The 16,166-nt window shown below is 39.1% G+C and overlaps 1 protein-coding gene across 1 annotated transcript in view; it reads right to left on the reverse strand.

The window, feature by feature from the left end:
- Positions 1–10,302: 10,302 nt before the first annotated feature.
- STK39 (serine/threonine kinase 39) overlaps positions 10,303–16,166 on the reverse strand; it is a 167,702-nt gene continuing 161,838 nt past the window's right edge. Inside the window, exon 19 of the mRNA XM_065413496.1 lies at positions 10,303–10,377. Coding sequence (XP_065269568.1) covers positions 10,303–10,377 — 75 coding nt within the window. The remainder of the gene's footprint in view (positions 10,378–16,166) is intronic.

The following is a 16,166-nucleotide window of genomic DNA, read 5'->3' on the forward strand; positions in this document are numbered from 1 at the left end:
GGGAGTTCGGGGGGGTGGTCAGGGCGATCAGAGGGTGGAGAACGGGGGTTGAATGGGGGGCAAGGGTCCCAGGGGAGCAGTCAGGAAGGAGGGGGAGTTGGATGGGGCGGTGGGAGGCAGTCAGAGGCAGGGGTTCCAGGGGCAGTCAGGGGACAGGGAGAAGGGGTGGTTGGATGGGGCAGGGGTTCCGGGGGGCCATCAGGAATGAGAGGAGGGGTTGGATGGGGGCAGCGGGAGGCAGTCAGGGGACAGAAAGGGGGGTGGATGGGGCAGGGGCCCTGGGGGTGTGTGTCAAGGAACGCAGGGGGTTGGATGGGGCAGGAGTCCGGGGGGCAGGCCATGACCCCTTTGTGGGGTGAGGAGGGAACCCGTTGTTAAGATTTTGGCAGCTCATCACTGGCAGGAGCCATTATGGCAGCCCTGTGTTACCCAAGGATCTAGGACACGTGTTGTGGGACAGGTAAGGTAGCTTTTCACCGGCAGGAGAGCAGTGGAGAAATGCTCTAATGCATCTGAGGGACTGGTCATTTAAATCAATATTAGGATCCACTCAAAATAGCTTCAGCATTATCTCAATCATTTTGGATTTTTCAAAATTCTTCAGAGATTATATTTGCCAAAAGTGTCCTCTTCTGCCGTTCTTTAAATTGTGTTCTGAAAAAGTGAGGATATAAAAATGATACCTGCTTACCTAACAGATCTTTGGGTTTACTTTTAAGTAACTTTTTATTTTTAATTCTGTTTGTCCTGCAGAACCAATGCGGTGAAGATGAAGTGAACTGGGTTCTGTTCATTTATGTGTGTCAACAAGGAATTAAGAGTTTTAACCTAGGGTCCAAAAGATTGCCTTCAATGGGCTTCTATCGATGTAATGGGTTGCACTGGTATCACTGAGGGCATAACTTGGCTTGCAAAACCTCTATCACTTCACCAGTGATAGAGGTTCCCTCCTCACCCCACAAAGGGGTCATGGCCTGCCCCCCGGACTCCTGCCCCATCCAACCCCCCGCGTTCCTTGACACACACACCCCGGGGCCCCTGCCCCAAATGCACAAAAAGGAATGAAAACAGTTTGATTCACAGTCCCAGGTTAAATTTGCATTTACATTAGAAGACAGAAAAGTCTTCTTGCTTATAGATTAAGTAAATGTAATACAATTATTGCAAAACAATAAATGTTGACCAACCCATGTGTTATTTTGCAATCATTTTTTAAAAATAGAACTGCACTAAATATTACTGATTGGTGAGGAAAACAGTTTACTTTCTAGTGCAACATAGAATCAGATCAGGGGTGTTCTCACTACAACTAGTGTGTGGAAATAAATGTAGAGAAAATAAACATTCTGGGAGTGGGGATGATGGGGGAATGGGGTGAAGGAAAGAAATGAGTGATTTATGATAACTTAATCCAAAACTTCCTAGTTTGGTTTCAAGTTCTCATTAATATCATTCAAGAGATGTCATTTTTATGCCATAAGGAATAGCCCCAGACATGTACAAATACATAAATGCAACAAAATGCATATTGCAATTAATAAAAGTCAAAAATGTTACCATGGGCTAAATATATCTTACTCCTCACAGCTGAACTCCAGTATATATTTTCTGTTAGCATCAGCTCTTATGTTGCCTAAATATTATAGCCAAAGATGTAAATTCCTCAACCAACTCCACCAAGACTAGAACAAATATATTCAGACTGATGACAAATCATCATATGGATATGGTGAAATTTCGCATTGTTTATTATTAACAAATGCCTGTGGTTGAATATCCTGTAATGATTTTAATTGCAATAAACTCAATTACTCCCTCAAAAGATCAAAACCATGATTATGTTGAAAACTGAATATTTTGCTATTAAAAGGCAGGGGGGAGCTGGGGAAGAATGAACAAGGCTTTTAGCTCATCTGCATGAACAGAAGCCTGTTTTAGATTCTATAGAGCAATCTTTTGGATGATAGTAACAATGAATATAGTAGATCTCAGATTCAGATGTTTGTTGGTCTTGTAAATCCAACAAAGGAACATTGTCACACATGCCATATGAATGTCTGAAAAGGTAATTTAGAATCATAGTGATTATACAATGCTGAATTGTATTTAAATAGCTTTCATCCATGGCTCTGAATTCATATTTTTAAAGTGCTAGGTAGAAAAAAAAATGTATCCAACATCATGTCTTATGAAAGGAGACTCAAAGAGCTCGGCTTGTTTAGCCTAACCAAAAGAAGGCTGAGGGGAGATATGATTGCTCTCTATAAATATATCAGAGGGATAAATACCAGGCAGGGAGAGGAATTAAAGCTCAGTACCAACGTGAACACAAGAACAAATGGATATAAACTGGCCATCAGGAAGTTTAGACTTGAAATTAGACGAAGGTTTCTAACCATCAGAGGAGTGAAGTTCTGGAACAGCCTTCCGAGGGGAGTACTGGAGGCAAAAGACATATCTGGCTTCAAGACTAAGCTTAATAAGTTTATGGAGGGGATGGGAATTAATTGATCTTTGACTATTAGCGGTAAATATGCCCAATGGCCTGTGATGGGATGTTAGATGGGGTGGAATCTGAGTTACTACAGAGAATTCTTTCCTGGGTGTCTGGCTGGTGAGTCTTGCCTACATGCTCAGGGTTTAGCTGATCGCCATATTTGGGATCAGGAAGGAATTTTCCTCCAGGGCACATTGGCAGAGGCCGTGGGGGGTTTTCGCCTTCCTCTGCAGCATGGGGCACGGATCACTTGCTGGAGGATTCTCTGCACCTTGAAGTCTTTAAACCATGATTTGAGGATTTCAATAGCTCAGACAAAGGTTAGGGGTTTATTACAGGAGTGGGTGGGTGAGATTCTGTGGCCTGTGTTGTGCAGGAGGTCAGCCTAGATGATCATAATGGTCCCTGACCTTAAAGTCTATGAGTCTATGTGGGTACAAGCTTTTGTCACTTTGCTTCTTTAATTCTTTTGAGGAGCTTCATGTTTATGGATGACAGCTGTGCAATGTCTGATGGACAGTCTTACAGTGTTAGCACTGAAATCAACCATAAACAACTGGAAAGCTGTCTGTTAGAGATCATTCTCTGCTTGACTGAATATGATGTGCTATTAAAAAAAGGAAAAGGTTGCTGCACGGAGAGACGTGGAAGATGTTTGGGATATTTTATTAACCACCTTTCATTCAAATCAAAAACACATTCAAGCAGTGGTGGGGTTATCATTATTCACTTTATAGCCCGCAAAAGCATGCTAGGGGATTCTTAACTGAGAAACACGGGGTGAAAACCTGACCTCATTGAAGTCAATACATAAACGCTCATTGACTTCTGTGGGGGCCAGGATTTCATCAATGGTTTTGCATCAGTTATTCTATAGTTGTTCTGTTTCTATAGCTACGTAATAGAACATTTATTGTGTATTTGAACTCAATCATTTGACTATCATATAGGGACTCTTTACTCAAAACAAAAATCATGTTGAAGTCAGTGAGTTGTAGTCAGGTCCAACACATCTGTTTCCAAACTTTTCCTCTTCCTGTGGAGCTTGGTTGCTGAAGCTAAAGAGGAATGTTTAAGGTGCCGTAATTGTTCCAGCTCTAATAACTCTAATCATGTGTCCACATTTATGCCTTTATTTTAAAATGAACTAAATACATAAGTCAAGTATGACTGGAGTTAAAAAAAACAAACAGTGGTTGTGAATGTTTTTAGTTTCACCGATAAAACATGTCTATATATTGCCAACCATTGTAATGACTTACGTTGTCAAGAATACAGTTTTCAGATCACCCAAAGAACTTTACAAACACAACATCCTTGAAAAGTGGTCATATCCATTTACAAGTCTAGGTATAAAAATCTACTCTTCTGTCTTAATATAATAGTCTAATAAAGTTACTTTCCCCATTAGTATATAATTTTGCAAGGTTTTTATACAGCGATATACACAGGGGAAAAAAGACATCAGCCTTGTAACATGGTAGCGGATATTGTGCCACAATTTAGGATGGAAAGTGAAGAATGCCCTATCCAAACTCAATGGCAGGGAAACTTAGGAAGCCAAACATATAAATTGCCCACACTGGAATTTTGTCAGGGCATCAGAGCTATCAAATGCTATTTCATAACCACTTTGTTTTACACTTCATTTATTGTTGTAGTGTGTAGTTTGTTCTATGCGGCCAATTGACAATACAGGACATTTACAGAATATGCCTGTTTCTTTGTCATACAAGTCCCAACATGATAGAGATTAAAGAAGAATTTTCAACATTTTCAGGTCACTCAAATGTTTTCATTGTCTTGTGAATGATAGTGATTTATGGATCCAGAGAGACTTTTCAGGTGCTAATCTTGTAAAACTACCACCTGTATAACCTCTCCTTTCTTTACATAATAGTACAGGTATCTGATTTAACATCAAAACACATCATCCTTAATATCTAAAGGCAGTAGATAGTACATGTAGGACTCTTCCAAATTCCTGTACAGAGGGACTCATCAAAGAGCTTTCTCAAGCTTTTTAAATTCTGAAGATGCAGATATCTTGCTTAGACCCATATTCCAATTTTAGCTCTAATTTTTTCAGCTCCCACAAAATGTTTTGCAACTGGGATATAAGATCGTTGTGACTATTAATCCACTGAAAGCAATTTAAGAAACACAGATCCCTCCCATCCACAACCACTGGGCCACACCAGTACCCCTGGCTCTTGATAACATTTCATTTCAGATGACAATGAAGTTAGCTGTTTTTCTGAGAACCAAGACTAGATATTATCTCATGATTACCTTAAATCCCTTTAACTCTGGAGAAGCTATACCTCATTTATCCTCCAGAAAATTAGCACGTAGAGATACACCTATACGCTCTATTAAGTAGCTACAATGTTTTGAGCAGGTACATCAGGGAAGGCAGAATGGAACCATTTAGCCACGGGCACAGTAATTGAGATTAAAAATAAAAGCACTCTCTATTTAATAAACCTTTCCATATATTAGCAGAGTCCCTCCCTAGTGAATTACACTTTTCTCTTATAACAGGAAAGAACCAAACAACTCAGTCCTTGAAGACCTTTCCAGTTACAGGTCTTTGGCAGGTGGAAAGGATGCAGACACCTTTTATTCATAAAATTTGCACATTAAAAAAAGGAGAGGGATAGAGGAGAGAAATGAATATGGGGAATTGATGTTGAATAAAAATGCCTTAACTGTTTCCCCACAAAAACACATCCATCTGCCATAATGGTTTTCTCTACCCCACGGAGACGGCAGAGTAATACAATCTTTCATATTCATGTTTGTAGATTGGATGGCAAGATACTACCTGGACTTGCTTCCTGAGAAGCACATTATTGCCTCTCATTTGGTCCATGCAGCAAAAACTAAATCTTCTTGCTCACGGCCATAACTCTTTATGGATAACTCCCTTTAATATCTCGTCTGCTCCAAGCAGCACTGCCTATGAAGATTACGTTCTTTGCTTCTCAACTACTGGGTTTGATTCAGCACCTCTGATTACTTTCACTATGCAAACAGTTTGACAAGCAGCCGTCTAACAATCATAAAGCAGCCATAAAACCACATTTTTATGTACATTGTAATGTTAGTAATTCATTTTGTCACTGTGAATAAACCTAACATGTCACAATGCTCAGCTATTAAGTCTGGATATTTAATCAATTGGACCATCGTGTAATAAAATGCAAGTAAAAGAGGGAGAGATTTTGCTGGTGGGGATTTTTGCTGGTGTGAGCAAATCTAGTTGCTCTGTCAGTTCATTAGCAGAAGGAGATCAGAGATGTTGGTTCCTGTTCATCTGCCAACTTCTCTCTTTAAAATTACTACCACAGTATGGTCACGCCTGGGTATGGAAACATTGCAAGATGCTTGGTGAGCTGGTCACTGATGCTGGGAAAAATCTCCACAATCAACCTAACATGCACTGGAACTGAGCTAAAGAAAAACTGAACTGCTCATTATGATGAATATAGTTAATTACTAACAAGGTCTCACATTTTCTGCTGCTTTGAAGAACCCTACAGAGAAAACTCCTCCCTTCTAAACAGAATCTGTATTTTCACCACACTTAATTAGCAGATTTTTTTTTTTTTTTTTTTTAGGTCTGTGTCAGACTCATCATCATCATGACTGATTTCAGGCACAGGCCAATCTCACATCCAACATCAGTATGCAAGTCTAGCTGGTGGAAAGGAAAACAAGCCTCTGATTAGGCAAGAAAAGTGGGTCTGGGGGCAGGGGAAGAAAGGGCTATTTACAAGTTATACAGAGTGATCCATTTCTTAGGAAGATAATGTTATTTAGAAGCATTTTGCAGAGGAGCCTCTTCATCTCCAATCCTAGGGGAATAAAAGCAGGATCTGTTCAGGGAATAAATAACCCTTGAGACTCTGGCTCTAGGATGTCAAATACCATCAGGACTAGCCAGTTTCCCAAAGGCAGTCGCGGTTCCAGTGGATATGTTGGCAGGAGGAGGAAGGGATCGTAGCTATTGGTCAGGACTTCCCTCCTCTCTTCTAGCACATCCTCTTACTGCCCCTGTTAAACACCCCCGCTTCCCTGACTTCCGGATGTCCTTACAGGAAGCAGCAGGGGGCTTCTGGTAGAAGTAGCTGCACAGTGCAGGCGTGGGGCAGAAAGCAGTTGCCTTGGGACCCAGAGCCGTAGTATATATTGGAGTCATATGCCAAGAAGCTGGGCAGAACCTCTTATAAGCTGAGGGTCAGGGAAGTGGGAAGGTCTGTCTCATTTGACATCAAGAAGAGGGAATAGTAAGAACACGGGGGAAGAACTGCTGGGAAGGGGCACAAAGAAGAGAGAGATGGAAGCCAAGCTTACTTGGCCTAAGGTTAAATATATTGAAGATTTCATGTCCCGAGAGTTAAGAGGATGAACATTCCACCCTGCCCGTACACCCGGCTTGTATTTTCTTAACTGAACATCAGCAAACAACTGCTCAGCAGACATTGTAGCAGGTCAGTTTGGTGCTGAGCTGGGTTATATGCTTATTCTTTTACAGCAGCGGGCAGACACGATTTGTTTCCCCATCTACTGGTTTCAACCTCTACCCAAAATGAAGAGCTGCTTTCAACACACTGGAAAGAAAAGTGTACTGAAAAGGCTGGTTCCACAGATATTGAAATTAATTAATAACTTCTACAAGTGCAAAACTGTAAGCAATGGCATATAATCATTGCTGTAAAAATACTAGAGATTTCTCCAGTAAGTTCCATTCCCTGGGCTCACAGATGACTATACAGTACCTCACCTGTTCCAAGTTGGTCTAATTAACTAGACATTTCTCCTTTTCAATGTAACCAGCTGTTCTCCATCCCTTACTAGACACCACCATTGTCTGATCAACTCCTGCAAAATAAATAGCACCCATGACTACTCTGGGGCCACACACCATCCCAGTGTGCGCATCCATGTTTTGGTTATTTCTCATGCAAAATTGCTCATGTAACAGTCACTGGTTTTCTTTTCCTCTCCATATTCAGTTGAAGTATCTGAATGCAGCATTTAAAAGGTCCTTCACTCTGGAATGCCATTGTGCTTTCTGTTTATATTCCTACACAGAAGCTGCAAACTGGTACATGTTAAGCTATGGGTTTTTTTGTTTGTTTGCCAACTTTGAGTATCAAATCTTGGTCTATACTGATAGTTTGGTGGCATAATCTGCCTCATGAGAGTAATATTTACTAAATTTAAAGCTGAAGCTGTTATTTTTCCCCAAGTTACTTTCCTTCTAAATTCATTTTGTTGTTGTGGGTTCTATTTTACATACAGTGCTTTGGTACTTGCAAAAAGCACTTTAATGCAACTGTAATAAAGCAAAGAAACTATTTCCTGGAGTGAAGACCAGCTCTTTCTTTGTATCCAGGAAAACCTTTAAAGTGTTTTCATGCTTCTACAGCATATCACTAATGAGCAGCACTAGAACACCCTTCTAGGGTACTGTCGACTACTTCATCAATAGATTGTGTTCTCTCTATCTAGGTACTTATATACCCCCAATTACTCTGCTATCTGAGCACTTTTGGCTTCCCAGCCTTTTTCCTGGCTTCTTTAGTGCAGCATGGAATTTCTAAATTCTAATCCTGATTTCTCGTGTAGCCTTGGGCAAGCAGCAAGTCTCTCTGAACATCACTTTTCTGTAAAATGAAAGTTATCCACCTATTTTCACAGGAGAATTATTTAATAATTGTACAGTGCTTTAAAAATCCAAGATGCTGTATGTGCCAAGAATCATTAAATGCAATCACAGCTCATGCACTTAAATACTTTTGCTCTTGCTTAGTGACTAATGATCTGTTCACAGCATTACAAGCATGTGAAGTGCTTTATCAGGAGCCAGATGGGTTTATAATTTCCCCTTTATTTTACTCTTATTTCAATAGAGCCTTTTTCTTGCTAACTGATACTTCTTAATTACATCGCCTGTCAAACTGCACCTTCTCCCCTAATTTGGACAGGCGAGCAGTTTCCTTATTCTCATTCAAAACAGTTTTGAGAAAGTAGTTCCACAGTTCCAGTTCTGCTCTCACCATTGCCTCCTTCACAACTATTGCCTCAACACTTGGGACTTTTAACACTAGATTTGACAAAGCACTGAACAGTGAGCAGTAGGGAACAATCCTCCACTGCAGGCAAATGGACAGGAAAATATAATTGGGGGGCGGAGGGGGGTTCCATTTCTTCTTCTGACCTTTATGAACCAGGTTTCCTTTCCAGGTGGCATTTTCAATAAGCCAAGTAAAGAACACAAGTGTTGGTAATTGCAGGTGATCTTATAAGAGAGTGTGTTATTTGCCATATTACAACAGTAATGCACAAAATACACAGATCAAGGAAACTCATTACACAGCCTATTTGTGCAACACTTTTATTTTCCTTTTACCTTTGCAGTCATCTTTAAATTGTGTAAACAATAAAATGGAATGAAATTACACTGAGTTTTATGCAATTGGCTCTAGAACATCCCAACAATTATGACAAGGAGTTATAAATAACTTTTTCTTAATAATATATATTTGCCATTTTCAGTACATTAAAGAGCTGCCATTTATCTAGTTTTAGCTAGGAAGTAGTTTAAATGGTAACATCCAAGGAATATACCTCCTTGAACATATACTCCAAATTTCAGAATCTTTCTAAAGTTTATTAGCTCCATAATAGCTATGTCACAGGTTAAGCATAAGACTACTTGGGTCAGAAGTGGGTTTTGTTTTTTGTTTTTTTAAAACAACAAAATGTTACCTTTTAGTCATTGCACAAACCCCTTTCTATTATTTTCACTCCACCTTGGTATTTTGCAGAATTTCAAGTAAAGCTCAGATTCTGTTCAAGTTTTATCACCTTTACAAAATAATTTCTATCGCTTAAGGATAAGCCAAATCAGACATGGGCACAGTAAGCAGTCTAGCTTAATGGCAACATTTTATAATAATTCTTGCTTGTAGACTCCCCAACAAAGCATAGTTTAGGCCAAACTTGTCTGAAGTCTTTGCTACAGTATATCCCCTTCTAACCCAGACAAATATATACGGTGCTTCTAGAACTGAGACTATTCTAGATTTAAGCAGCCTCAGGCACATTCTCAAAACATCAATGTCTGCAAGGCACCTCCCACACCCTTGACAATCAGATTGTGGATTGGTTTTTAGACACACAAACCAACAAAAGCTTCCTAAACTCATAATTAAATCATTTCAAAAACTAGAAGTTACAAATACTTCAAAGATATACCTGAAACTTTTTTGTTTCAACAGGAGATTAACTGCAAGTAGCACATAATCAGCTCAATCATTTTCTTATAGCTAGGATGTGTAATGCATAAATATATGAAAAATAAAATTCACAGTCAGTTTTAAAACTAGAATTCAAGTTTGGCTAATACAGGTTAACTTTTATAAGTATGTTAATTTCTAAATACAACAGAAGAGAGGTGGTATTGTCAATCAGAAGTACATAATTAAAATAATATCACTGAAATTTTATGAAAGCTGAAATAAATTTGATAGAAAATTCCTTTTGTAACCAATAAATACAGCCACCTGAGTGCATTTCCATATGCTTTTCACATAGGGGAAATCCAAATTGATAAGAGACGTTTAGTAGCATTTTGAATGTTAGCAGCAGCGGTGTAGCTGAGGGCTTTGCGTCTTCTGACTTTGTGAATTGCTAGAGAATGAAGCAGAACTCAGTGTGGGTGCTTTAATTTTCTTTGCATCTAAGCTGGCCTCCTCACAAACTCAATTCTGCTGGGGGTCGAGGGACAGACATCAGCTGACACTTAACTGAGCAAACCCAATCAGTTTCACCTCATCAGGGATCTCAGTGCCACCACAACCAGAAGCCTGGAAGAAGAAAACAGACATTATAATATTTGACAGCCATTCTATAATTCTACAGTTCCCTGTACTGCCACACTAGTAATAAAATGCTTTATTCAGTTTAAGAATGAAGTGTCTAGACAGTTAGGACTATCCTCTATCACTGTTCGTAAACTGCACACTTATAGCAAGGTACAAAAAGTTTAAATCAATATGGCTAATTAAAAAAAAATTGTGAAAAATGTTTGGGACCATGCTTCCAGGAAAACAGTTTGCAGTCATCCAAAACTGGCACTTTTAAAAAACACAAAAGCAAATGATTTTTTCCAGAGGGGCCCTCCAAGTCTGCCTTCTAAATGTGTGAGAAACAGAATAGCTATATGCACAGTTGCAATCTGATTTGTATAATACATTCTGCTGCATACACACACAAAAAATATGCCACAAGATTACAATTACTGATTTCAAATCTGTTTTAGAATATTTGGCCAGGAATTAAAAAACAAAAGTAAGGACTTTTTGGGGAGTCTGTGCTATTATTTGGGAAAGTACTAAGGGATTTCTCCCTTTGACATACTCTACAATCTAGTACTAGCAATCACAGGTGCTTCTTTATTAATGTGCTTTGCAGCATGCAACTGGCACAATGTAATATATCCATTTAAAGGGTAAATGATTTTCACAAATAATAGTGAAAGTATAAGTCAGATTTTCTAGCAAGGAACTGCTGCTTCAAAACTACTTTTAACAAGTGCAATTTGTTTAGTCTACAGATTGTAACTGTTCTTTTTAAATACAAAATTGGTGCCTGTAGCTGAGTGGTGACTACATTTTCACAGAAGTCCTCATCAAGTTGCTAGAAACTGGATACCTCTTTGGTGCATACATCTGATAAGAAATAAAGTACCAGTAGTTTGATGAATGGTGGTTAGTGGTAAATTACACTGAAAGACACCTTTTGACTCTACTTGGCACAGCTCCCATTAAACTGTTACAACACAGTCTCCCCCATGAAAAATTCTTTTAATCCTTTTATGTCTTTATTACAAGTTAGTGTGTATATCTGTAACAGTGAGAAAAGAGCCACAGAACGTGTACATAAAGTGCATGCATTATCACTGACATTTTTCACCAATAGTTTTTCATCACTGACAAGGAAAACCAATTGGGTGTTTGCAAGAGCCATGCTGAGTTGCTCACTCTTAAAGGCCAGATACAGTAAAAGTATTTCATCAGTTTCTCCTCTTCTATTTTTGTTTGGGAGTCAGAAAACAATTTTATTTCTATTACAGAAATGCAGGATGAGGCCTTGTCTTCTCCCTCAGTGCAGAGTATTGAATAGGCCTTAGTTATCACTGATGCCCTATGTTAAAAGCTTCATGTAGCTGCACTGGATTTCAGTAGAAAGACTTCCACTGACAATGGGCACTGGACCTTTAGTGGCTAAATGGAGTTGTCATATCATCTGCCAATCTCACTCTCACCCTTATCCACTAGTTATATTACTCTTAATTGAAAGGACTTGTCCAGGAGAAGAGGTAGTCTGTTTTTAAAGCAATCTAAAGGTATTGTCAATAAGATAGGCAACTTTTTATATATATTTTTTTTACAGTGTCACTTTAAAGATTAGGCAGTTATAGGTTAAAATAAGATTAATTCTAGCTAGTATTGTTGATAAATACAAAGTAATGCACTTTGGAATACATAATCCCAACTATACATATAAAATGATGGGGTCTAAATTAGCTGTTACCACTGAAGAAAGAGATCTTGGAGTCAGTTCTGGCTAGTACTCTGAAAACATCCACTCAATGTGCAGCAGCAGTCAAAAAAACCTAACAGAATGTTGGGAATCATTACGTTAGGGATAGATAAGAAGATAGAAAATAATATATTGCCTCTATATAAATCCATGGTACGCCCACATCTTGAATACTGCATGCAGATGTCGTCACCTCATCTCAAAAAAAGATATAGCGGAATTGGAAAAGGTTCAGAAAAGGGCAACAAAAATGATTAGGGGTATGGAATGGCTTCCGTATGAGGAGAGATTAATAGGATTGGGACTTTTCAGCTTGGAAAAGAGACAACTAAGGGGGGATAAGATAGAGGTCTATACAATCATGACTGGTGTGGAGAAAGTAAATAAGGAAGTGTAATTTACTCCTTCTCATAACACAAGAACTGGGGGGTGGGGGGACGGAGGGGTTGTCACCAAATGAAATTAATAGGCAGCAGGTTTAAAACAAACAAAAGGAACTATTTTTTCACATAACGCACAGTCAACCCTGTGAAACTCCTTGCCAGACGATGATGTGAAGGCTAAGACTATAACAGGGTTCAAAAAAAGAACTAGATAAGTTCATGGAGAATAGGTCCATCAATGGCTATTAGCCAGGATGGGCAGGGATGGTGTCCCTAGCCTCTATTTGCCAGAAGCTGGGAATGGGCGACAGGGGATGGATCACTTGATTACCTGTTCTGTTCATTCCCCCTGGGGCATCTGGCATTGGCCATTGTCAGAGGACAGGATACTGGGCTAGATGGACCTTTGGTCTGACCCTGTATGGCCGTTCTTATGTAATATTGAAATCCGCTCAATTTTCAACATGGGGCATAAAAATAGAAATTTAATAAAGTATAAATGCCAATATCTACATTGCAACAGTTAGGAAAGGCTCCAATTAGTTACAATTTACAGTTCATGAACCAACCAAACAAGTTCTCTCATTCACGTATTTTACTCTAAGGCAAACTTAGAAAAAACCCTAATTATATTGAACAGAATTTCTGTTTCCTTGGCTATTACCACAAATATTTGTATCTGAATAACAACAGTTTCCTTCTCAGTTCTTGATCCTGCAAGTGAAGTCATAATTCTGAGTTAACTGCAACAGCCTATTGCCACAAATTGAATTTCACACTACATCTTTCATATCATCTACCAACCTCACTCTCACCCTCATGATTAGGGTGTCACAAATGTCACAAATTCTGCATTATGACATTAACAGAGGGTTAAACAAACACAATTAGGATTTCATCCCTGTTTGCTTTCTAAAAATAACATTTTTAATCAACATTAAATGGGTACGCAAAATTTATTGAAGACATGGAAGTTGCCTGGATCTAAAATTCTTAGATATTGTATAGTTAAAGTTTTCTAAAGGAGACAATAGTTGCTATTTAAGCAGAAGTCCAAACATGAATGGAAACAATCTGTAAACAGCCAGAAAGTAACAGACACATAGTAATGAGTAATGATAAATATGGCAAGATTAACTTGCACGCTTTTCAATCACATTTACAAAGTCAGTGGACAGACGATGTGTGTTAGACTTCAGCTTCCTGGGAAATATTTACTAGCAAAATGAATTTGAACTGAGTTGTATAGAAACACTGTCAAATGGGGTGAATCTTGCCTAAAAATTAATGAAAAATAGAGGAGAGTGTGTGGTTGATAAAGTTCAGTGTTAGGCACTATTTTATTTGGCATCTATTCCACGACCTAGGAGCAGGAGGAATAAGATCACGTATGAAATACACTGAAGGATACTACGAAACTGGGAGGTAGTAAAAAGTCAGAGGATAGGGAAATGGAAGAGAAACTTAGGGAGGTTAGAAATATCCATAGGAATTAGGTAGCATTTTCCAAGAGTGAATCTAACGAAGAATATCTGTGGGAGAACTATCCAAATAGAAGATATTCCCTCAGAAGATGACACACAGGATGCCCAGTGATGTCAACAGAAGATAGAACTGCACTTCAGAAAGGGGGTAATGCTGAAATTTTTTTTAGGTTGAATGGGCATAGAAAATTAGATTGAATTATGATCTGGCACCTCCCCTTCCCAAAGAGAACCAACACCATTTTGGACCATACATAAAAAGGCCTCTCTTCACAGACCAGGAGAGTGATACTCCTTCCCTACAGGCATTGGAATATCACATGCCACTGTGTGTGCCTCAGTACCAGAAACATAGTAGAGAAACTGAAGGGATGTCAGAGAAATACAGGAAAACATGTCAAGTGGAATGGTTTTTGATGAGCTATTAAACTAACTGAATGCTATGTAGCTAGCCTGGCTAAACAATAACAAAGGGGAAAGACAAGAAAAGACTATATTTAGAGGGTAAATGACATAGAAATAGAGATATAGTTTAGGGTATGGGATTAATGGTATGAAATCAAGCAAAGGGAAGTTTTAAACCTACATTAACACTTTTTCTTGAATGGTTGGTTCTATGAAACAGTCTGACAAGGGAAGGGGTGGAAGCCCCATTGATGATGTCATTTTAAAATGACAGAGAGGGAACAATCCCACACTGACAAGTGGATGTTCTAGGTGATCTATTATGTCTTCTCTCTAAAAATCGAATCTAGACTATAACCCGTCATGAAGTAGCCTATTTTATAAAGAAAGCACCTCTCTGGATGGTCTATCCTTTCATATACAGCACAGTCATTCTCAGCTAAGAGTGCTAAAAGCTAGAAAGTTAATTGGTAGCAGTAATATTTACATAACTAATCAGTCATACAAATTTTCTACTTAATTTTGGAAAAATGCAAATATAGCACATCAATGCAGGCAATTTTGAAGTCTTTGCAATGTAAGTTTAAATTTATATTAATACATCTTGTATTGTTTTGACATGGACTTCAGGCATCTATAGATTTGTATATCTAAGATGATCATTTTGGTCAACTTTTATCAACATTTATTAAAAGCAGTAAAATAGCAGTAAGTGAGATAAAATCTAGATTATGCTATGACAACTATTTGCTACATCTTGACTTCATGTTTATTTTGAGTGACCTGAATGCCATTCCCATCACGCTATTTCACAGGCACACCAGAGACTACAGTCATTATTTCCTGGTGTGAGTATGCCATTAAAATATGCCTGTCCATTAGAGCCCATTATTGTGATTTGATGGTTGGAGTTAGTGTTACTTCTTGTTCATTAGGCTTTCACTTGAGCGGCTCTACAATAGCTCCCAGTCACATTAGACCTTTATATATTCACCTTGTATGATGTGCTCTCTCCCCCCTACAGCTAAGAGTACTTGGCTCCACAGGAAAGCTTTATTAGGAGAGTGTAGCTTTGAATTCACTTTAATTCACGTACATGGTTCAGATACATTGCCAGAGGTCAGTAAAATGGTTGTTTGCACCAAGATTCCCAACTTGTTTTACTTAAAGAGTACCAAAAGTGTAATACTGTAGCAGGGGGCCCTTTACTCAGTGAAGAAACCATTGCGGGGACAGAGATTGTATAATTGTTTCTCTTGTTTTCCCTCCCAGTAGCATGGCCTATCCACACAGCAACTCGGTTTTTAAACTAATGACCAGATTGAGACATCCATACACAACCTGCCTTACAGCCACGGTTATATGAATGCATTCTGGGATCTCCTGCAGGGACTTCTACGTAGTTTCCAACCACAAAGTATTGCACTGAGGAATGGATTTAGAGAACTGAGTTCAATGGCTTTTTCCCAGTGTAGATCAGATCCCTCAAGCATTGTACTGGTTCAACTGGACCAAGGTAAAAACTTTGTCCAATTCTTTCCAACAAGCTAGTGCAGGGTTGGGCAAATTTTTTGGCCTGAGGGCCACATCTGGGTATGGAAATTTTGTGGTGGGCCATGAATGCTCACAAAATTGGGGTTGGGGTGCAGGAGGGGGTGAGGGCTCCAGCTGGGTGAGCGGGCTCTGGGGTGGGGCTAGGGATGAAGGGTTTGGGGGTGCAGAAGGGTGCTCTGGGCTAGGACCGAGGGGTTCAGAGGGCAGGAGGGGGATCAGGGCTGG

This window comes from Emys orbicularis, chromosome 11, assembly GCF_028017835.1.
Source record: "Emys orbicularis isolate rEmyOrb1 chromosome 11, rEmyOrb1.hap1, whole genome shotgun sequence".
NCBI classification, from domain to species: domain Eukaryota; kingdom Metazoa; phylum Chordata; order Testudines; family Emydidae; genus Emys; species Emys orbicularis.